The sequence below is a fragment of the Pteropus medius genome, unplaced genomic scaffold (genome assembly GCF_902729225.1).
Source record: "Pteropus medius unplaced genomic scaffold, Ma_sr-lr_union100, whole genome shotgun sequence".
In the NCBI taxonomy this organism is placed as follows: domain Eukaryota; kingdom Metazoa; phylum Chordata; class Mammalia; order Chiroptera; family Pteropodidae; genus Pteropus; species Pteropus medius.
The window spans coordinates 1,437,302-1,461,536 of NW_024352787.1; the positions used below are offsets into that span (position 1 = coordinate 1,437,302).

Here is a 24,235-nt window from a genome sequence, read left to right on the forward strand (position 1 = left end):
TGTGAAGTTGGCACAATCTTTTTCTGCTTCCAGCTTCCGCCTTCAGCTTATCTTGGGTGTTTCATCACCTCTCTAAACAGCTTTGCAGGTTCCTGGGATGGCAGAGTGAGCCAGACAGTATCCTCCCTCAGTCTCTCCACTCACACTCTCCTTGGAGCTTCTCTCAGCACCCAACGGGCTTTGGCCCTGCTTACGACAGGGACTTCCTTTACCGCAAGTCCTCCATCCTTTTTCACTTTGCCTCCCAGGAGGTCTAGCTTCAGGCCATCAAGCTGTTGGAAATTAGACTTCCTTCTTTGTTAAAAATGGCAAGTTTGTTATCTCACCGTGAACTTGATATAAGAATCTAGTTTGAACCTCTAAGCTCAGTAAGGACTTCTGGGTGTTCACCTCCCACCACGCCCAAACATTTGCAGCGATGGCTACTGATGCAGTGAGTGGGCAATGTGGAGCATCATGATGTCCAAGTAAGGAAAAGTACCACTCTTGCCAAAATTACCTCTCCCCAGTGACCTGCTTAGTGGAAAGTTGCATAACTGGTACTCAACTCCCCTGCCTAAATCTGGTGAGATTACATTCTGGCAACTGTTGATGACCAACAACCCAAGCCCTTTCTAGGACCAATAAAACACTTTTAGTTGTACTTGCAAACCTGGTGCAGAGGTTCTTGTTGTTGGCTGCACTTCAGAGTCTCCCTGGAGCTTTAAAGAAACACTGCTGCCTGGGATCACCACAAGGCTCAGGCTTAATTGGTTTGGGGAGTGGCCTGGGTTTTTTTCTTTTCCTAAGTTCCCCAGGTGATTGTAATGTGCAGCTAAAGTAGAGGCCTCTGTACTAGCTCTCAGCTAAGTAAAGAAACCATTAACTTGGGTTTTGAAGTCACATATCAAATTTTGGATACTCAAATAAACATTAGCTTATTATTTGATTAGTACTGCTATTTCTAATATTGTTAACTGTTTGAGTGTTAATTTTTTTTATTTAGGAAGATTTTTCTTTAAACATGGGTTTTTTCCAAGTCTGCTGAATTTTCAGTTACGATCTTGTTACTGTCACAGCATCTGTGTGTATATGTTGGTAGCTCATGACTCACTTAAGAGAAATTTTGGTTGAAGCAACATTCCATGCATGAGGGCAGTGGCTATACGTTGGAATCGACTAGAGCAGTGGGTCTCCAACTTGGCTACATGGCAGAATCAGCTAGGGAGCTTTTAGAAGTCCCAGAGCCTAGGCCTCTCCCCAGACCAAAGACATCAAACTTTCTGTGGCTGGGGCTTTAGTGCCAGCATGTGTAGAAGCTCTCCAGGTGACTGCAGTGTGCCCCCAAGTTTGAGTCAACCTAGAGCAGTTTCTCACAATTTCTTGTGATAAGCATCCCCTGGGGGATTTGTTAATGTGAAGTTTCTGATTCATTGGGCCTGGGATGGGGGCCCAGATTCAGCATTTCTAACAAGCTCCCATGTGATAGGAGCTGCTACCCTGAGAGATGGGAGATGCTCACCTGAGGTCAGGTAAGACACCAGTGGTGCTAGTCTGCAGCAACACCTTTCTTAAGTGGCAAGGACCCAGAGAGCTTAAAAACAAACAAACAGACAAACAAACAGACAAACAAACTAGCAACTGAGGCATCCACTAAGTGACCTGCACCAGCCTCTACTAGCACACATGGCAGGTAACTTTTTAAAAGCTGCCCTGTTGATGGCGATATTGACTCTCAGGTGGAGAAGCCCTGCAACACTGGGGACTAGCTATGACTCTAGTTATGTGAATGATTAATAAATGGCATCAGAGGGAAGAGGAAAGGGAGATGACCAAAATAAGGCCAAGAGGGTCCCTCTTTCAGCTAGAAGAACCCTTGGACCTGCTGAGAGATGTCTTGTCTGAAAAAAGGTCCCCTCTGTAGAGAGATCTTACCATAAGGCTACCAGATTTTTTTCAACTCATCTTAAGCCCCTGTTTTGTATATTGTTTGAATACATTTACATGTTGACTATCAAGGGGTCCTAAATCTAAATATGTAAGATAAAATAAGTTAGATCTGGTCACCTACTGCAATTGTATTCATACACAATTAGACAGTGCTTAACACAACTCAAGGTAGGGAACAAATTTTGAAACAGCCAGAGGTGGGGAAAGGAGAGGACACACCAGCAGTGCAGGGAGGAGGGGAACTCGGGGAAGCCATGACAGACAGGCTTCTGCCACCTGTCCAGTGACAGCCCTCTCCTGGACCTCAGAGAGAACAATAGAACCTGAAGCCTCTACACCTTTCTCTCTTTATTGTTCCAAACATCTTTGATCTCTTTCCCTCTCAAGATTCCTTAATTACTGGTCTTTAATCTTTCTGACCTGGTTTGGAGGCCACTCTTTGGGTATTCCTCCCTGAACCTTCTGGGCAAGTCCTGATTCTTCATGCTGCCTCCCCACAGCGCTTAGCACAGTGTGGGTCGGGGCCACTGCATACAGTTGTGTGGGATGTACCCTGACTGGGTGCCTACTGAGTGACATGAACGGGGGCTGAGCTTTAGCTCATCTTCACTCACCAAAGCATGCTACCTCAGGAGCAGGAGGCACCTTTATGTTCTGCTACCTCCTGGAAGCCATGAGAGGGCACCTTTTCCTGATTCTCACAAAGTTACCTGCCATGTGTGCTAGTAGAGGCTGGTGCAGGTCACTTAGTGGATGCCTACTAAGTGTTCACTGAATGAATGAATGAGTGAATGAATGAATAAACAAAAGTAATAACAAAGTGGAGACAGTGAGGATAAATAAGTGGCTTCTGTAGTCATCTAGGTAAAGGTTAAAGGTTCTGGGAAACCAGAAACAATCTTTAACAGTGGCAAGAGATTTTTTTTTAAATGATCATCTGTTTTAAAAATTATCATATAAATGTCCTAGGAATGATTTGCTCTAGTGCTTGGTATGCAACAGTGGTATGACTTGTCATGCCACATATGACATGTCAGCCACGTGTGGATGGCCCAGGCTTTGAAATTCAGTGTGGCTTGGAGACTACAAAATGGTGGTCAGAAGCTATTTCACTTGGAGGAAATCTCAGTTTTCATGAAATGAAGGTCAGTTACCACTGGGACAGAGCTGTCCAGACCTTCAAGCTGTCAGGGAAATGTGGAAAGGAGAGGTGAGGTGAGAGGTGAGGAAGACCCTCTTTCCGCTACAACTGTTCTGATCCTGTTTGGTCGTTACACGTGTGGTTACAACAGATCTTGATGAGAAGTAACTTTGCCCTAAGCGTTTTCTGGTAAATAAAAATTTCATCTCCTTCAATTGTATTTCTGCCATTTTAAAGGAAATGTATATGTTGCAAATTCTGGTTTCTAGTATGAATGATAAGTAAAATATGATTGTTGCTATTACATCATTGTGTTTTCTCCCTTTTAAACGATACATCGGATATTTTTAGTCAAGACAAAATGATGACAGATATTTCAGGCATTCTTCAGTTTGTTGGCCATAATATACTTCATGTTAAATAAAATATATTGTAAGATATGTATACTTTTAAAATCCATCTATACCTCAGTATACCTCACATAGCATAATGCTTATTTGTGAAAAAATAAGACTCAGACTCAAACTTTAGAGTTTATGAAGATTGGCTGCAAGAAGGAATGGGGGGGCGGGCACATGAAATTGATAAGCCCCAAAGAAAGTGATTTTCTTGATACATTGTCACAAGGCATACGAATCATGGAAAAATGTTACAGCCGTTCAAAATACTTGATAACATTAACTTAGGATAACTACCAAAAGAGAGCTTTCATGAACAGTACAGCTGACACGTTTTTGAAAAGGATGGCATTGTTTACCCAGGGGGAGTGAAAAGGGCAGTACCAGTTTGCTGGCACTTTAACCTTTTCTTACCTGGACTCTCCATCTCTTGCGGGCAAGGCTGGCTTTATGGATGTGCGGCCAGCTTAGAAGAGTCTAGCGCTTAGTCTGATGTTCTTCTATCACTATCTTGTAATTCCTAATAAAATTTGAACAAGGGGCTCTGCATTTTGATTTTACACTGGGTGCCACAACTTATGTAACTGGTCCTGATTATGAAAGCTGATTTCACTTTACTATATATTATGGGCTAAAACATGTTTTTCCCAGTATCGAGTTATGGACCAGGTGAGAGGTGAAGTCTAGAGTGAGCCAAAGAAGCTTCTGACCAACTTCCTTTTATTTCCTCAGGCGGCTAGACTGAGTACACAATAGGACAGGGAAGAATAGCTCAGGGTTAAGAGCAGTCAGGGGCTACTGACAGCTCGAGTGTCTCCATTAAGAACAACAGCAGCTGCTGCTACTCCTGCTCTGCCCACCTCTGCATCAAGGAGCCAATATTTGCCAGGATCTCGCTAAGTGCTTCACATCCATTATTTCCTTTAACTTAATCCTCTTGACAACCTGTAAAATGAGTATGATTTTTATAAACGAAGAATTTGAAGTTTCCAGTAATTAAGTTGCCTGCAATTACAGAGCCAATAATGATCCCACTCACTGTCCTTTCTACTCAAGAAGTAGCCGACCATTCTTGTCTCTTGTTAAAACTGAACTTGAATTACTTATTTGTCTACTGAAAAAGATTCATTGTTAGGGAGAGGGCCACGAACTTATGCTTCGATAGATTATTTTCTATTTTTTATTTTACTTCCATATAATTGTAGATAGTATTGTTATTTAGGATCTTTTCCTTTTTCTCCACGGATGATAGCTGGACAATATACTAATACCGGACGTATTTTTCCAAGAAGAAATAGGTACACTCTCCTTCTTTTCTCAGAAGATTGTGTCAATAAACAGTGTCATATATTTTTTAAACCTCAGCCACAATGACATTTTGATTCTTGGTTATTTCTGTTATTATTGTTTTCCTAGTTGTTTGGTGTGATTGTGTTCCGCCACCATTAAAAAAGATTATCCATGTTTTCTATTTTAATTTTGAGTTAAAAGTTAGGTTTTTCAAAAATTTGTAAATAAATGCTATTCTGGACCAACCCCAATTGTATTTCCTTCAGGAAAGCATCTCTGGCAGCTGAGGTGTCCAGGCCTGGATATAGTTCCTTATCTAATCACAAGTACATTCCACGGAGGGCAGTGCTCTATGTACCTGGAAATGATGAAAAGAAAATAAAGAAGATTCCGTCCCTGAATGTAGATTGTGCGGTGCTCGACTGTGAGGATGGTGTGGCTGTGAACAAAAAGGTAATGGCATGATTTTTTTCTTAGGATGAGAAAAAGAAATGGATCAAAATTTGGTGCTCTCCTAGTAGCATTGCTCACTGTTTGGAAAGATCCTACTGTTCTCCCTTTTTTCTGATTGCTGATACATCCTTGACCCAGTCCTTGTTCAGGTTCCTAATGTGCGTGTCTCTTCTCCAAGAGAAAGTAAGAATTCAACCAAAATATATTGAAAATCAAGACCTTCAATATACGTGACTATGTGTGCATATAGATAAAGAGGTATCAAGACTATGTATTCTGGCTGTGATTTTTGCTAGTTTGGGTAAGTGACAATCCTAGAATTGTGGTGTATAAATTTTTCAGACCAGTAAGATGCAATTAGGAATTTATTTCTCCTTTTTACTGCCAGGAATATTGAGTAGTAGCCTTATCTTTTCTCGGACAAATGCCAAGAAAATAAAAAATAGGCTTCTGTGGATAAGTCACCATTTTCCCTGCTTAATTAAACGGAAACTGAAAAGAACCTTAGAGTTGCAGCTTTTGGCTGATTTCCTCATGGCCTGAAAAATGAGCCTTAGAAAACATCAAATTGTAAACAGGTACGAAAGGTTCCTACTGGGTGGTGGCACAGGGGGTGCTTTTGTTTCATTTTGGTTTGCTTAACTTCATTTTCTAGATTTTCATAAAGAACATGGATTTTTTTCAATGATTAGATGAAATATATAAATCATTATAAAAATAACTAATGTTTACATGGAACTTTTTAAGTTAAAAACATACTTTCATTCGACCTTTATCTATCCAGCCCCTAGACAATGAGGTTGGGCTGGGAATGGATTGTGGGGTAGGGGGACAGGGGGAGCCGACCATCTGGATTTATGCCTATTTGGACAGTTTCTTGTCCTAGGTGATCTGAAATAGCGTGGTTGTACTATACACCTTTCTCGATTAATTGCTTTTCTTGAAGATTCTAACAAACATATATTTGCTTTAATATTTTTTTAAAAAGTTTATTTCTAGCGTCTTCCTAATGGTCAAACCAAGGCTTTCCAAGTATTTGGGAAAGGCTTAGAATAAGCATGTGGAATCTAAAGCATCTATTCAAAATCTTTGGCATACACTAAGGAAAATACAATTAATCTTCTTTCTCCAAGAGATTAAGGTAAATCAGCATTTTCTTGAAGGATATAATGTGATTCTAGTATGCTCCCTTCCAAAACTCATGTAGTGCATTCTAAGATTAGATACTAAATTGTAATTTCAGTTCTGTGTAACCCAAGGCAATTCAGTTTACTTCTTTGCCTCAATTTCTTATCTGTACTGTGGGATGACAGAATCTTCTTTTGTCAGGGACAGGGATTACTATGAGGAAAAAAATTGATAAAATGCCTGGGAGTAGCTTCATTTCCTATAGGAAATAGATTAGATAAATCCTGTAATAATCATGATTAGAGGGGAATTTATTTTAGCATGTAGCATAGTGAGCTATTAGGTGCCCTGATAAACTTCTAAGTACATTTCTTCACGAATCTTGAGGCTATCTTCCCATACCTACCTGAGGATGTTTTCTATCACCCACATGAGTTGAAAATAAGGTCTGTTCTTGCCTCACATCTCTTTGCTGTTCATCTGTGTTCCGAAGCTCATCCTTGTACTCAGAGCCACTACTTAGGTGCAACCTAAGGAGGGGAAGGGGGCAGAAGAGTTTACGATGTGCAAGCTGCGCCTGCCACCTTGGTGTCTACGTCTTCGTCAGGATGCTCCCGTTCTCTTAATGCAGTTAAACTTTGCATTTATTGCCAGACACACTGTTTTATGCATGCTGAGCTTTCAGTCAACTAAATGTCTCTTTCTCATCCACAGAATGTTCTGCCAAGCCAGGCTAGTACTTGTAAAAAAAATTTTTTCTTAAAATCTCTATTCGAGATTTCATTTTATCTCGTGTATTTCATTTCAGAGGCCTAGCCTGTCAAGGTCTTTTTGGATTTTTTATTTTATTATCTCACATTTATATTTTTTGAGCATTTGACCAGCATACCATATGAAAATTTAACAAGCCTCTGATGAAAATATTGAAGAGGTAGGAGCCAAGTGCTGCAGAAGCATGCCATTAGAAACTTCCGTTCCACTTTATTTAACAAACATTTATATAGTGATAGCTAAATGCTAGGCACTGTTCTAAGGGCTTTAATTTGCATGACAGCCCAGTGATGTATTATTGTACTCCTTCTAAAGAAACTGAGGCATGGAGAGGTCAAGTTCATGAAGCAATGCTGTGAATATAGTTATTCAGTCACCTAACTCTGCTAAAATCCAATCTTTTCACAAGGATATATAAGAAATTTTTTTTTTATCTAATGCCATTTCAAAATGAAACTACCTTCCCTATCTACCTGTCTAGAAATACCACACTTCCACCTCACCGGAAAAATGAGGTTAGGAAGATGGGGCTTGACCTTGAAGAACCCATGTCAGTACCCATTTGTTACCACCTTCTGTTTGAAAGTGCTGGAGACACAAAAATGGTAATAGCTACCATTTACTGAGAGTTTTCTATATAATATGTGTTATATTAAATGCTCTATATATCTTATTTCATTTAATTTTTACAGCAAAGTTTTGAAATATGCCCAAGATCATAGTGCCATTAAATGGCAAAACCAAGATTTGTATCTCCTGGCACTTTTGCCAGGAGTCAGCCTCAAATTTATCTGTCAGCATATTCTATAATTAACCTTTTTACCCTTTCTTGGAAAGTTAGTGCCTGGGCTTCTCTTTATTTTTTGTCGCCTTTGTATACTTCATGGTTTCTCAGAGATTACTGACAGGAGTTCTGGGTTCACATCTGCGAATTCTTTCAGTGTCTTGGTATTATAATCCATTTAGACCTAGGGACTTCAATTCATTTGAAATGTCCAGATAACTCTGAAACTCCTCACATATTTGATATCCTTTTTTTTTTTCCTTAAAGTCATCTTTTAATTGTGTTTCTTGTTCGAATATTATTATTGATGGAAGAAATAGAATAATGACCATTTTAGTGAGTTTCTTATGAAGAAGAAATCTTTATTAAAACTCTCATTTCAGATGATCTAGGTTATATATAGTTTACTAAACTGAACTACTGTTGCCTAATTCAACTTTCTTGGCATTACTAAAACTTAGTCACTTCATTTTATATCTCATTGTATTTCATTTTTATTAATAGACAACCCAGTTTTTCATTTGATTGACTCTGTGGAGTATGGGCTTGTAACGAAAACAATAGGAGTTTCCACAAAGCAGTTTATAAGTATATAATACTTTCCAGCAGGCTCTAATCCTGTCCTGCTAATCCAATTTGTGTTTAAGTAGCTCCTTCATGTCAAGGAAGGCACTATCAGCTCACCTTCCCAAGCATGGACGATGAAAGGGCTGTCTCTACTCCCCTCTTATCTTCTCCTTTTCACTGTTAAATGCACGAAGAGATGCAGGACTGTCTAAGCCCCTGCTTGCTGGGACACAGTGAAAATAAGCCAAGTAAACACAGAATCCTGGTGAATCTCCATGACACGTAGGTGAGGCCAAGAAGTTACAAGTGGAGTAAATAGAGTTTGAGATTTCAGGGCTGTTATTTTAGTTAAGTAAATATTTAAATCAATATTTAGATTTATTTAATATTTAAGTTTGAATATGTAAATTTAAACACTCAATATTTAAATAAGTATTGAGTACCTACTCAACCGGGCACTACTGGCAAGTAGGAAGGAAGCAAAGATGGTCGGAAACAAAGGCCTGTGATAAGACAGGAAAAAAAGTAAATAATTATAATCTAACAAGATAAGTCTAAAAAAATGCACACTTTTTATTATCATTTGGTTCTAAGTATTTTTTTAATTTCCATTTTGATCTCTTGCTTGAGCCATGAGATACATAAGAGTGCTTCCCAAATACTTGGTGAAGAACTAGTTTGGTTATTTTTATTTTTTGTTGTTACTTTGCTTCATTTTGAAAACATTTCCAATCTTTTGTGGACTGATACTTTTGTAAAATAAAAAAAAATATTGCTAGAAAATTAAATGCTACTTGAGGGTCACAGCAATGTCAAACGCTGTAGAAGTTTCTAAATTCATATTCCCCATTTCTTAACCTCCTAGGGGCATGATGGTCATGGTCAGAGCTTGTGGACCAAGAGTGGTCCAAAGACCACCGTTTGAGCAGCAGAGACTTAGAATTTTTAAATTTCCAAGTGTATGGGAGATTTTTTATTTATTCTTTTGTTACTGATCTCTAGCTTACTTGCATGATGATCAGAGAATATGATCTGAATTTTGCCAAATTTCGGAAATTTGTCGAGTCCCGCTTTACAACCTATTATGTGTGCTGAAGAAGGGTTATTGCCTAACCCAATTTTCTGTTTACTAGATGCAGAATTCTACATATTTCCCATTAGACCAACCTTGTTAATTATGTTGTTCAAATATCCAAATTTTTACTGTTTTTCATCTGCTTTATATGTTAATTATTGAGGCTAGTTGAAATTTACCCTCCAATGGAAAATTTGCCAATTTGTCACTGTAATTCTGTCAATTTTTGCTGCTTGTAATTTGAGCCTCTGCTATCAGATTTAGAATTATATCCTCCTAGAGTATTAAATCATTTATTATTATGCACTGACCTTCTTTATTCCCTATAATGCTTTTTGCTTTAAAGTTTATGTACGTGGTCTGATAAGAATTTACCAGCTTTCTTTTGATTAGCATTTGGCCACGGTATTATTTTCAGCCTTTCGCTTTCAACTTTTCCATATTTTTTATCTTTTAAATATGTTTCCTATTGTTTAAAACATTTTTATATCTATATGGACAATCTCTGTCTTCCAACTAGAACATTAATCCACTTACTTTTAATGTAATTACCGATCAATTGAGATTTAAGTATCCTATTTTTCTCACCCATTCTTTGTTCTTTTCTTCTTCCTACCTTTTAAAGTTTATGTTTTTTTAGTCTATTTTCTCCTCTCTTGGTTTAGAAGTTATGATTGTATTCCTAACTTTTATTGATTACTCTTAAAGTATTGCCAAGTATACTTAACAAAGCCTAAAATTAACTTGTGTCTTCTTTCTGGACAACATAAGAATTTTAGAAAAATTTAAATCTAGTCCTCTCCCTTGCAATTTATGTTATTTTTGACCAATATTTTATTTAGTAATCCCTCATAAACTCACGAATCATTTTACTATCATTATATATATGTAGCATTTATTTATATTAACTTAGCTATTTTACCACTTTCTTTGCTCATTATTCCTTCTTGCATCTCAGATCTACTTTCTGAGGTTGTTTTTCTTTCTCTTGATGTGTATCCTTCAGAATTTCCCTATAGTATAGATTTATTGACAGTGAACTCTCAGTTTTTGTTTATTTGAAAATGTCTTCATTATTTGGCTGAGTAGACAAATCTAGATTGACAGTTGTCTTCTCTCAGAACTTTGAAGATATTACTTCATTGTCTTCTGGTTACTATCATTGCCGTTAAGAACTACATTGTCAGTCTAAAAACTAAGTTACTTGTTTTTTCTTCTTTGGCTGCTTTTAAGATCTTTGTCTTTCGTGTACTGAAGGTTTACTAAAGTATTAACTGGAATTGATTCATGCCTCCTTTCCTCCTTTCTCCTCTTCTTTCTTTCACATGGTATAATTTGCTTTCCCTGTATGTGTAGGTTCATATCTTTTATTAGTTTTATAAAATTTCTACCCTTAGCACTTTAAATATCACTTATATTCCATTTTTTTTCCTTTAGAGATGCCAAGTAAAAGCTTTTTATTCCTTGTCTGTTAATATCTTTTTGTTTTTTCTGTCTCCTTGTCTCTCTTGTGGTACATTCTGGGTTAGTTCTTCACATCTAATCAACACATTTCTAATTCTCTTTTTGGCTGTGTCTAATCTGTTTAATCTATCCTCTGAGTTTTTAATTTTAGTGATCATATTTTTTATTTGTATACATTTTATTTTATTATTTTTCATATCTGCTTGGTATATTCTGAATCTGATAATTTCAATATTTTTGCATCTAAATTGCTTTTGTTCACTGACTCCTACTCCTGGTATAACCCATATTGTTTGGAATTAATTCTTGGGAATTCCAAGGGCCTAGAGTGGGAAAGTTTTCCTCTAAAGAGAATTTGTGTTTGCTTCTGCTTGGAGCCAGGCGTATTACTAATCTAGAGTCTCAGTTTATTCTCTCCAACCTTGCAGTCATCTCAGGCTTAGGACCCTGAGATCAGGTCTATATAGGCATTTGGTTCCTAGCTTTCTTGTTTTTCTGACCTCTCATAAATGAGAATTCAATTCATTTTGTTGTTGTTGTTTTACTTTGGCCTCTGGAAAATTCCCTTACATTCATATGAGCCCAACAATGCATTGAAAAGTACTTTTATTGAAATGTATCCATTTTATAGGAAGATGGCCCTTTAAAGAATGTGGTCTGCCATCTTGTCAAAAGTAAAATACCCATTCTTTAAAAAAAATTTTTTTTATATAAATATGAACAAAATTAGCTCAAGATTTATTCTTACATATAAAGAGTCAAATATGAAATAAAGCAGCCCCTTAACCATTATTCTATTTCCCTTCTCCAGAGATAATCTCTTTTACCTCTTCTGGCTTATTCTTGTGGAATTTACTCCATATTTCTAACTAATATACTTCTTAAAATTTCCTCCCTAATTTTAGGCATGATATTCATTCTCTACTATGGGATTTATTTCTATACCCACTATCACCCTATCCCCACTATGTGTGAGCCATCCCTCTGTTTTCTCACTATAATTATATGTAACTTTGATGAGATTAGTATTCAGTGTAAAAACTATTTAGAGTTGAACTGTGTAGTGATAAACTGATTACCTTTTCTTTCTGTCAATCTATTGTTTTCCCTGGAGTTAATAATTCTTTTCTTTTTCTTTCTTTTTTTTTCTTTTTGCTGGCTTAGTCTTATACTCAGTTGTCATTAATTTAACACCTACCTCTTCTCTAATTCTCTAAATCTCAATGTGTTCAGAAGCATCCAGTATTTTATCAGTTTCATCTTCTTGGAGAAATTTCTCCTTGAATTTTCTGATCTCCTCAAGTCTGGACGTCACCTCTCTCTTGTGTTGTAGATCCGATTTTCTGTATCTTATGGCTTCATATATTTGGATATATTCTGTTGTTCAGGTGAGCACACCCTGTAATAGTTCCTAAGAGAAGATTCCCCTCCAAAGTACAGAAGCAACTTATATATAAACATAATCTGTCTTTTTTTTTTTTTCCTAATTTGATTTATAAAGAGCGGGAATAAGTTAGGAATTTATGGTCATGAGGGGTCTTACAGTGGCCCTTCAGGATGTCAAAGGAGGAATCTGAATTGTGGTTCAAGAAAGACTTTTCTATGGAAACCTAAGCTAATAAAATTTGGGATGTCACTCATGGGCAACTTAATTTGGTAACAGCAGCCTGGTTCAGTGAAAAGGGTAGAGCACTTGGCAATAGAAGACTCCTTTACATTTCCCATTTTAACACTATCTAACCAGGGAACCTGAGTCCTGTAATCTCACAAGCCTCCCTTTCCTTATCTGTCCTATGAGACTGGTGATAATGAAACCTACACTGCCCACTACAGGGCCAGCTGTGAGACTCAAATGAAAAAGCACTTTGTAAACTCTCAACGGCTGTATAAATATTGCTTTTCTAAAAAAGGAGTTGTGTCATTTTTAAAGGAATAAAGCTTAGAAAATTGAGGAGAACGGATATTAGCATATTCCTTAAGATGTCTCTTTCACATAGAGGAACATATTTAATGGTCAAAAACAGACTTTGGAGCCAACCATCTGGATTCTGTTACCATCTCATTCTAAAAGTGTGACAGTGGGCAAATTATTCCCTCTCTGTGACTTAGTTTCCTCTTCTGTAACATAAGGGTAATAAGGGTAATAGTATTTATTATACAAAATTATATTAAATGGGCTGATATTTTTTAAGTACTTAGAACAGTGCCTGGCACATAATAAGTGTTAGACGAGGGCTTGATAAATACTTAAATAACAATTGTCTTAACTGTACTCCTGGCCAAGGGTCTGATGTATCAATTCAAGTCTCTGATGATTGCTTAGAATGCCAAAGTTTACTGGTATTGATTCATACCTTAGATTCTTGACTGTCATAAGATAATATATTAGCACAAGTATGTTTTTGCTTTAAATGTCATGGAGTTTGCCAAGTTTGCTATTTTTTAACTTTCTCCCTCAACTATTGTAGACAAAGAAAAGACTCCAGAGACAGCAAAATGCCACTTTTTCTCTCCAGCTTCCTCAGTTTTCTTAACACTACAGGGCTAGAAACAGTTATCTTAGAAAGATCTTACTTATTTTTTTCCTCAGGAAATCAGAGAAAAAGTTATCTTTCTTAAGCAGTTAAGCAATACATTTTTACTTTGCCTTTCTGTGCCAGGTACTTGAGCAATTCCTGGTAGAAAAAGAGTTTAAAAAAGGGTAGAAGAAGGTGGCCAAATCTGCCTGTGAGGGCCTGGGCCTGTGAAAAAGGTTCAGAGCAAGAGAGAACTGGGCTGGGGTCTGGGCCCTGAGCAAGACCCATTTATGACGACTTTTTCTATTCTGGGAAACAGAAGGAGGAGGACCGCTGCTGGGCTTGGGAGGGAGTGTCTGAGGAGAGCTGCCTTCAGTAGAGTGTCCAGGGAAGCCCCTGGCTGGTAGAGATTAGAGCGGTGGCTCGCTTCTTCACAACTTGCTCTGCCTGGCAGAGGACCTAGGGCTACCAAAAGGGCTGTCTTGTCGAAGCTGCCCTCTTCTATAAAAAGCAAGAGGAAGCCATTTGCCCTCTAAGTAAGTCAGTTCTTCAGAAGTTCCATAAGGTCACCCCCACTGGGCAGTGTTCTTTAAATGTTTCGGCTCCCTCCATCCAGCTAGGATATCAGGACATGTGAGGCCTCAAGGAAGGTTAGTGGTTTGGGAGGAGACAGCGCTGTAGAGGAGAGGGGAGTGTGACTGAGTCCCCCACAGTAAGCCAGTTTTGAAGTGCCTCTTCACAAACAATAATTCATGCAAGGGTTCCTATAGTTATCTGTCAGACTCTGCAGAGCCTGCAGTTATTGCATTTGTGTGTGTGAGTTGCTCCTCAGGAAACACCAAATATCAATCAAGGTTATTGGCTAATTATTAATCTTACAGTAATAGGAATATAATTTTTTGATACTCATCATTTTAAACTAGTTAACTCTTGAGTTCCTCTGTAATGCCTTTACTTGTCATACAGATAGAAGATCCCTTTCTACCTGAGCATATGTATTCTCTCTAATTTGTGCATTCTCATTTGGCTTCCTTTTGTGCATGTTTGCATCCAACACAAACAGGCACGCACATGTGCGCACGCACGTATGTAGACACTAAACCCCCATTTGTACTTACCATATACGCACAGAAATCTTTTTGGCTAAATTTTAAATACCTCAGTGCTGTCATTTTGGTTGAAATAAATTAGTAGGTTAGCGAGGGGTACTCTTCCCACAGAAGAAAGCTAACTGATGGGGCAATGAATGATTATACGTATACAAGGGCTAACTCCGCTTCGATAGTGGTGTGAAATTAGGATGGGAGGGCTCCTCTCCCAGGGGCTTTGCCTTTATTAAAAGACTTGAGGGGTTGAGAGATTTCTTCAATAGGAATTGGGATATCTGTGAGTCTTTTTGGAACAGTATGGAAAGATGAACTGTGCTTAGCAACTCTGCAAGGTCTTTTTGATCCTTAAACATTCTGATATAAAAACCTATCCAGGTTTTCATAAAAGTAGTAAAGTGTTTCCAGTCTTTTATCAAACTCTTTATGCCCTTAAATTACCTTTCCCCTTTTGTGGAGTAATTGTTTTAAAAATCCAGAAAACAAACAAAAAAACCCCACTCTTTTTCCTGTCATCATTTTAATCTTCAAAACAGGCATCTTCTTAATGCAAGAATTCAAAAATCTCTATTAGCGTCATAATAGTCCACAATTTTCATTTAATGAGCTGAACAAATGTCTTTACAAAGAGATGCAGGCTTCAAATTGCCAGTTATTTCTTTTCCTGCAATTCCTAGGCATCCAATTAAGTAAGGCTGAGTATGATCTCTAATATGATATACCTGACTACAGAAAGCCCAGGCCGAGGCAATAAAACAGATCGTTGAGCTCCAGCTCAAAATTAAGATTGAAAAAAAGGAACCCAGCTTAAATGGACTAAAACTTTACAAAACTGGAAATTGTAGCCATTTCCTCTGAAATGAAATAAGAAATAGCTTGGAGACTATAGTGAAAATCATTAAACTTACTTATTCCAAGTTTAGTTACCAATTAAAACCTCTTTTTTTATCAGGAGATCACAGGTGACTTTCACAAAATGAACCCAAGAGGTTTCAGTCTGCTAAATCTCTGTGACTAAGGAACCAAGTACACATAGCCACCACCAAAATAAAGGAGAGACAGCAGGAAATCTTGCAGAAGCAACAAGGTTGACATCAAGGAATAGTACTTTTTTCAAGTGTTCTTATTTTAGTAACCACAGTTCATAATGAAGTATTAAATGCCTCCAAGTTTTCAATAATAAATAAGTGAGAATATTTTAGGGCATAATTCAACATTCTGATGAAGAGAGATAATTAAGACATAATATCATACTTTGCCATTTATTTTTAAACGCATCAGAGAGTCTCAGGTTGGTGTTAGGATAGTAGTGATGGTGGTAGTGGTTTATTCTTGTTGTATACCTGCTGTTTAGGTTGGGGAAGATGATGTTTTAGTGGGAAAGATATGGAAAGTGTGGTTTGACAGGGGCCTGTCTTTCTACTAAAGATACATTGTCTGTTTCAAATATACTTTTGTAATTTTTTCCCATATGATGCAATTGCGTTAGTCATTAATTAGTCAGAAATTAACCTCTAAAGATTAGCAGTTGGGCCCTGAGTTCCCAGCCAAGTCTAGTCTAAGAAGCAGTATGTTCTTAGACAGTATTGATTAGCTCTAGCTAACTAGACCAACCAACCAACAAACAAACAAACAAACAAAAAAACAACAGCCTCCCTAGACATTTGTCCAAAGAGAAAAACCTAGAGAGAAAGATGAACCAGGGAGTTGGCCTGAGATAAAAGTAGGCTTCCCAAAGACTCAAGTTTTTCCAATAGAGAGTGAATTCTTGGAGCCTCCCAGGGTAGAAGAATAAAGCTAGGGTTGGGCCCCAATTGGCTGTTTCTCTAAGCTTATCATCCACATTGTCTAATCACCCTTCCTCAGTAGTGGGGAAAGGCTGATAGTCTGGCCCAGTTGGTGCAGATTTGCAAGGCACAGGGGCATCATGACTTCTTTCCTGGAGCTGTGATGGATAGATGCATAAGGGAAGGCAAAGGAGACAGCCAATAAATGGAAAAAACTGTTTCGAATAGGCTGTCAGAGCAAAGGGATCCTGAAGTGGGTATGAAGAGCCCAAGTTTGGCCTCAGGACATGAGAGGGTTAGGGAGAACCAGATCAAGAACCGCCATTGGTCAGTGTAGTCCTGGCTCTCTGGGCTGGGAGCCATGACTAGGCTTTTCCATATTTCCTCTGGAGACATACTGCATATATAAGCTTTCAACTTTGAGGGTCAGAGAGAGGACAGGCATTATCACACCTCCCTCCTGGGTTATCTGAAGGATGACAGTCTCCTGGAATTTTGGCCGGTTCCTTGGCAAAAGGCAGTTTCCCCGCAATCATTCTTTCCAACTTCCGCCCTTCCTAAGAGGGCAGGGCCTTGGAGCTGACCGTGGTGCTGAAGGTGGTCTCAGAACAATGCAGTACTAGAGATCATTTAATGAGTACTTCCTGTGTGCCAGCACTGCAATAGTCCCCCCTTATCTGTGGTTTTGTTTACTGCAGTTTCAGTTACCTGTGATCAACTGCAGTCTGAAAATATTAAATGGAAAATTTCAGAATTTAACAATTCATAAATTTTAAGTCACGTGTCATTCTGAGGAGCATGATCAAATCTTGCACCATTTCTCTGTCCCACCCAGAACATAAACCATCCCTTTATCCAGTGTATCCACGCTGTATATGCTACCTGCCTATTAGTCTGTTAGTAGCCATATAGGTTATCAGATCAGTTATCAGAGAGAGAGACCACATTCACATAACTTTTCTTATGGTATACTTTTATAATTTTTCTATTTTATTATGTTGTTCTCCTACTGTGTCTAATTTATTAATTAAACTTTATCACAGGTATATATGTATAGGAAATAAACATAGTATATGTGGAGTTCAGTACTATTCCTAGTTTCAGGCATCCACTGGAGGTCTTGGAACATATCTCCCACGGATAAGGGGAGACTATTATATTTCTAAGTTCTTTGCATGGGTTAACTCATTTCATGTTCACAGTTTCTCTATGAAAGAGGTGCTATTATTATCTCCATTAATAGGTAAAGAAAGTGGAATACAAAAAGGTTAACGAACTTGCCCAAGGTCATATAGCTAGTAAGTGAGGAAGACAGGCAGTTCACATCCTAGAGCCACACTTTTGGTCCCTAACTTGCTAACAAGAGTTATTAACAAAGCCATGCAGAACCTGTTGAATTTTCACTCGTTCAAGTATCATCCTAGCAGAAATGAGCCACAGTTCCCTATCTGTAATTGCTAGAGAATGTTACTGTGGGTTGGCATCTTGGAGAGCCAGACACAACAGTGAAGACTGGTTGGATGCACTTAACCCACTTACTTCATCATAACAGTCACACACCTTAATGTAATGACTTGTTCCATCTATGCCCACTTCCCTGGTAGACTGCCAGCTTTGTGAAGAAAGTGCCATTGTATCCTCCACAGATTACCATAGTGCCTGGTACATAGTAAGTACTCAGCAAACATTTGATGAATAAATGAGTTATATGATCAATATAACTGTTATAATGCATGTGTTATTTCAACGTTGATAGAAGCACCACCGATCTGTTAAAATCTGAAGAAAAAAAAGCACCACGTTGTAGAAATTTTAGTCCCTTTGTATTTCATATATGTCATGTCCCATCAGGAATTATATGAAATTTGGAGTGCATCTTCATCATTTATAGATGCATCTATACTGACAAAATGAAACAAAGAACTAAGGTCATGATTTGGACAATTCGAATGCCTAAACACATTTATGATTGAAGTTTTGTTAATATGTTAGGTTTTAAATCTTGGCCCATATTTTAGATTTGGGTCTCATAGTTTCTCAGGAAGGTCCTCCATTAACATGAAAATAACTCTGAACATCTTTGTTAGAGGATGCACAAGCGTTCTATGGTAATAGAGTTTGTAGTGGCAATTATAGCATAGCATCACATTTGGGAGCTGAGATCATCGCCTATTTGTTGTTTGGTTTTAGTCAAACCATATTTTTGTTATGTTGTAGTAACATGTAGAAAATTTCCATATCTGCCATGTTAACTCTTTTCCAACGTGTGTGTGTTTTTAGACAACACACCACAGCTGAGCTCTTGGAGGACCAGCCTATTTTGACAGGTCCCCTTAGTCCGTGTATCACCAAGCTTGTTCTCTGCCCATATGTTTCACATGATCTGTGGACATGTGTAGCGCGCCTGTGCAACTTGCAAACACCCATACTTATTACGATAATAATTGGGTTTTGATGCAACTGGAACTCAGTACTACTAAGCTGCCAGCATTTCCTTTTGGCTACCAGTACTAGGCAGGAAAATTATAGTCTAACTGCCTTCCTGTTTATTGATAAACAAAGTGGCCAGCCCAGCAATGGAGCCTGATTAGCAGTTTGCACCCTTTGTGAAAGGATAAACAGAACCCTACTGTTTTCTGTGTTTGACTGCAATTTGCATCTTTAAAGAGGTTGGACTGCCCTGAGATTCATGTTCAACTTCCTAGTGCTTGGATAATCTTTGATATGTTACATGTCAGCCTCCTTGTTTTCCTCTCCTTCATCTTGAAACAGTATTTGCCAGCGCATCTCTGGTCCCATCTGGCCTACCATAAGCTTCCCGATAGTCACCTGTCTGAAAGAGGGGTGGGAGGGACGGGAGAAGAAATATGTCTGTTTCACCACATTTGAATTTTACATTCCCAGAAAGCCCTTTAATGCCAACTCAACTTTGTTTGATACAGGAATGAAGAGCCAAAGACAAAAGGGAATCTGCTTACCATGTTCTTTGGCCCATGGGATCATTTCTGGGCCCCTTTCTTTTCCCTTATCTTAACCCACCCTCCAAAAAACGCCTTCCCCCTTTGTGAAGTGAAATATGGTATTAGCCTCCTACTTTGAGTTTGGTGTCGTGTTTGTTCTATTCTGAAACGTATTCTAACCTAATTAGGTCCTTAAATTAAATGATAGCAGACCAAATAGTTGACTCCCCCTGTAATTATTTTAAAAGAAATGAAGATCATTTTAACTTGAATTTGCATGATGGAAAGGGAACATTAATACATGTAAACATGAATTAATCTGTTTAAATAAACTTTCCCCATAATCCGTACCGTATATAAACAACATTTGTTCTGCCTTAGAGATATTGCATGATTGGACCCATGAGACTCCGCTTAGCCCACTGAACAGTTAGTTTCCTTTTATAACTTCAAAGGAAATGTTATGTATTTATTGGAGGTTGTAGGGTGTTAAGTGTAGTTACACACAAATTGTATCTCAGCTATTTTGTTAATGCCAGTAGGGATTAAATTAGATTTTATAGCTGTTGTAGGAGTCTATTTGGTAGCTAACAAGTGGGATTTTTAAATCCTGGAAAACATAATCCTATTACAAAACAGGCAGCTGAATTAACATTACCCAGGAAGGTTCTCTTCATGGATTAGCATTATTTGACAATAACAAAGAAAATCAACAAATTCTATGGGGATATTACATGCTTTTCTCAAAAGTCAGAACAGCGAATTGGAAAAAAGGAGCAGAATGAATGACCAAACATGTTATGACTTAGACTGTCCCTTTTTAAGAAGAGCATGGAGGCTGGGAAGTGGAGCTGAGTGTCGCCTTGTCTGTAATACCGGCACGTGCCCTGGAGCTGGGAATGTGGCCTTACTGATTCATGGGTGCGCCCCCCTTCATTTGCACGTAGTTATTTGCATCGATAATTCCCTGCTTCTGATTTTTTTGTGCGGTCATCAAAGGGCAAAAAAAGTCACTAGGAACCAAAGTCTGCGAACAAAAACACAAATTGATGGTGGAACAAATGTCTGCCATTTCCTATGAAATCGGTAATACTTTTCTAGTTATTGTCAGACCCTAGAATCTGAGAATTTTAGAGCTAGAAAGAGCCTTGACATTTATTTCATTTTTATAGCCCTATTCCAAATTTTACTTTAAACACTGTAAAAAGATGGATCTCTCTCTCTCACACACACACATATATATTCATACACATACATACGAATACACATATGCACTTAACAGTATGGGTGACCTTTTTTTCTTTAAAGAAGAAGCTTCCTTAAGCCATTCATTGGTTTGGGCTTGCTGGTGAGGGTTATTATTAGAGCTTGCAGGACTTGCCAATTTTCATTTGCAAGGGTATCATCTTAGCAGATAATCACATGGGTATCAATCACTGGCCTATCATTGTGTTAGATAATTGCATGGGCATCAATCACGTGTGTATCTGGAGCAAGTCATCACATGGGCGCCAATTCCATCCATAAGGAGGAAGGTAATTGCATTAGAAGCAGGGAAGGGCGTGTCTTTATGGCAGATGATCACATGGGTATCAATCACGTTAGATATCGAGGTAGATAATCCTGTGCATATCCATCACATATACCAGTGGGAATAATTATGTGATTATCAATCACATCAACACCCTGGTTTTCTGGTAAAGGTTTACATGTGAAGCAATCATGTCATGTGTTTGCTTATGTCAGAGAAGAGGCTGGGTGTCCTTGTGTACACACCGGGTCAGGTGGTCACCGGGTGCCTTGAGGGGTTGAGGAAGCAATCCCACCCACAAGGCCTTCCTCAGGAGACCACTGGAATCTTCATGATTAGAGAGCTATTTCAGATTCTTGTTTTAAGGCTTTGTCTGCTGCAAGAGTAGAAATACTCCTGGGAACAATGTGAATGGGTATTGAAGACATTTGTGGTTTGTCACCGAGCATCCGTTTTCTCTTCAGAGGTCAGCTGCTGATTTCAATTGCCGACCATGTGGTCTGGGTGTGGCTTCAGCCCCTGTGGAGTCTGAGGTTCAGGGCTAACCAATTAGTGAGTTGCATTCAGCTGGCCACAGTGACTGGCTCAGGCCAGGACATGTGACATTAGCTGATTGAATCAGAGTGAGTCTCAGTACTGTTGTGGGAGAAAGGAGTGAATATTTTTTCTTGCAGGATATCACCTGAGAGAAGGTGAGCTTGGTACTTCTGCAGCCATGGTGCTTGTGGAGCCCAGCAAGGCCAGATGACTCCCCAGAGAAGTTGGGACTGAGGGATGGAGAGTAACCCAGCCCTGAGAGCATTGTCTGGACCTGATTCCAGCAGCTCCTGAAGGAAATCCTTGACTGAAAACTCTCACTTGAGCCATTGAAGTCCCTTTTCACGTAAGCCAGTCAGAGGTGTTTTTTTGCCCCTTGCTTTAGAAAGAGCCCAAACTGAGGATGAGTTTTTCAAAGCTTTTCCTCAGAACAAACTTTCATTGGAACAGGTCCTGTGGGAGAAAGAATAGCTCTGTAGGAGAAAGTGAGGGCAGAGAGGAGGCTGGGCTCCATTACAGAATAATCACCACTAACCTTAGCCTGGGCCTGGGGCTGCACGTGGCCCGGTTGGAGTGCCCAGTCTCCTGGCCTCTAAACAGCTGAGCTCAAGCTGTGAGGAACGTTTATTGAAGATCTTGAGATGCAGTTTGAATGTTTTCTCTTTTCCCCTTGCCCATTCTTATTATTTTAATATTTATCAAAAACTCACAATATGTGAGCTACACATCATTGTCTAAGTGCAGTTTCGACCACCAAAATAAATGAAAAAATACATAGGTGTCCTCATAGCAAGAACCATATCGTTCTAAGGCATCATTTAATTGACATTTTAGTGGACAGATTTTTTTAAAAAATAAGATTGAATGCTATCTGATGATTATTGATTGGTTCAGAAAGAGCCAAAAGTTTTGGAAAAGAAGTAATAGAAAGAAATAATTCTTAAAGTAAGATCTACTGTTATCTTGAATAGAATGTTTCTTAGAAAAGCTAAGTGGAATTATATGTTTTGTTTACCAAATTCTGTGTGTGCAGCTTGTGCCTTTTCTCCTTCGGTTTGTATTTTTACTTTCTGCATATGCTGAGGTTTGAAATAGGAAGTTAATGGGCCTATCCATAGAAACTCCTAATAAGAGAACACAAATCTTTGAAATTTACTTATAATCTTAAAACCTCATTTTAACTTAATAATTCCAAATTCTCTTTCTTTCAAACTTAAACATTAGAGATAGCAAAATGTGCCACTTGTAGTTTGAAAGTCAGCACTTTTTTGGGGTTCAGACTCCAGTGCATGTTCAAATAAACAGTAGGATGAACAGTGAGAAAGGGGAGAAAGTGTAAGGCTTGACTCATTCACAGACTGATCGTCTCTTAAGTGAGTCCCTTTTGCCAGTGATGTACACATGTTCTCACCTGCTGCAGGTAGATATTTGTGAAATGAATGCATGCATGAATGAGTGACTGAACAAATGATTGGTCTGTGGCTGGGAAGTATCCCAAGGATTTAAGATTGAGTATGACAGTTGTATGATTTATTCTCTACTCATCTTTACATATACTCTTCCCTCTGCCCAGCATCCTCTGAATCTCATTCCTCAGGAGGCCTTCCAGGACCACCGAGACTCAGTGATTTCCCAGGCTTTGTGTTGTACATGTGCTAGATGTATTTTCCCTTCTGTAACATGTGTCACATCTGTAATACTTGCGCAGTGTTTGTCTTCCATATGACCTGGAAGCCCTATGAGGGCAGGGATTGGGTCTGGATGCCAGCACTCAGCACTGTGCTACTTTGTTGCTCTTGGTAAAGGTGGGAATGTCACAGCCGTGGTGGGCTGCCCCCTCTCTGACATTGAACATCAGGTAATGAATTCGGGGAACACATCCCAACTCAAGCGCTAAGTCTGACTAGGCCAATGAAGAATAATTCAGTCTTCCTTGCCAGCGATCACTTTTTATAGCTAATGAGATATATGGAATGGCTTGCTGAAGTTTTCTACTGAAGGATTTTTTCCCTCTTAAAAGAGAACCAGAGCGGATCAGTCTTTCTTTCTGGCTAACAGTGACAACGGGCCATGTCACCACTGTTACTACTACGAACAGCCTGGATTAGAACAAAGGCAACATCATGGTGGCAAAGTGGGAACAGAAGAAACAGGCATCCTTGACATTGTTGAGCTGCTGGCTTCACCCACCCAGAAGCTCCCCCACCACTGGACGTTGTCATATAAATGTCCCTAGTGTTTAATAGAGCCAGTCTGAACTGGGTTTTCCACTCTCTGCAGCTTAATGTATCCAAACTGAAATGGAACTGTTGTGGAAAACATTTGGGCTTTGGTGTCAGATGCACTGGTTTTGATTCCTATTGGTGTGGACTTAGGCCTGGCTTTCTTGATATATAACATGGAGAAAGTAGTACTTCTCACATGGAGTTGATATGTGGATTAAATGAAATTATGTCTCAAAACATCTATCAGAATGCCTAAAACAGAGTAAGTACTAGACAAATGCTATTTCTTTTCCATTCAGGAGATGTTTCATATGTTGATCTTGGAGGTTCAATGGATTGAATTAATGAACAATGAAATGGTTAAACCTGTACATCTTTTGTGTATGAACTGTCAGGTAGTTTGCGATTTCGTATGGGACTCAGACATTCATAGTCATAATTACAGTGGGGTTCCACAGTAGTCCTAATGGGAGAACAAATCCTACTAAGGGAAGGTAAAAGTACTGGTCAGACCACATTTGAAGGCTGGGGCTTAGGTCTTGAAGCCATAGACGAGGACAAGGAACAGTTGGA

At 38.7% G+C, this 24,235-nt stretch overlaps 1 protein-coding gene across 6 annotated transcripts in view; it reads left to right on the top strand.

Moving 5' to 3' along the window:
* CLYBL (citramalyl-CoA lyase) overlaps positions 1–24,235 on the top strand; it is a 215,700-nt gene that overhangs the window by 111,554 nt on the left and 79,911 nt on the right. For all 6 annotated transcript variants that reach the window (XM_039849580.1, XM_039849578.1, XM_039849577.1 and 3 more), the window contains one exon: positions 5,025–5,211. In XM_039849580.1, the coding sequence (XP_039705514.1) occupies positions 5,025–5,211 (187 nt within the window). The remainder of the gene's footprint in view (positions 1–5,024; positions 5,212–24,235) is intronic.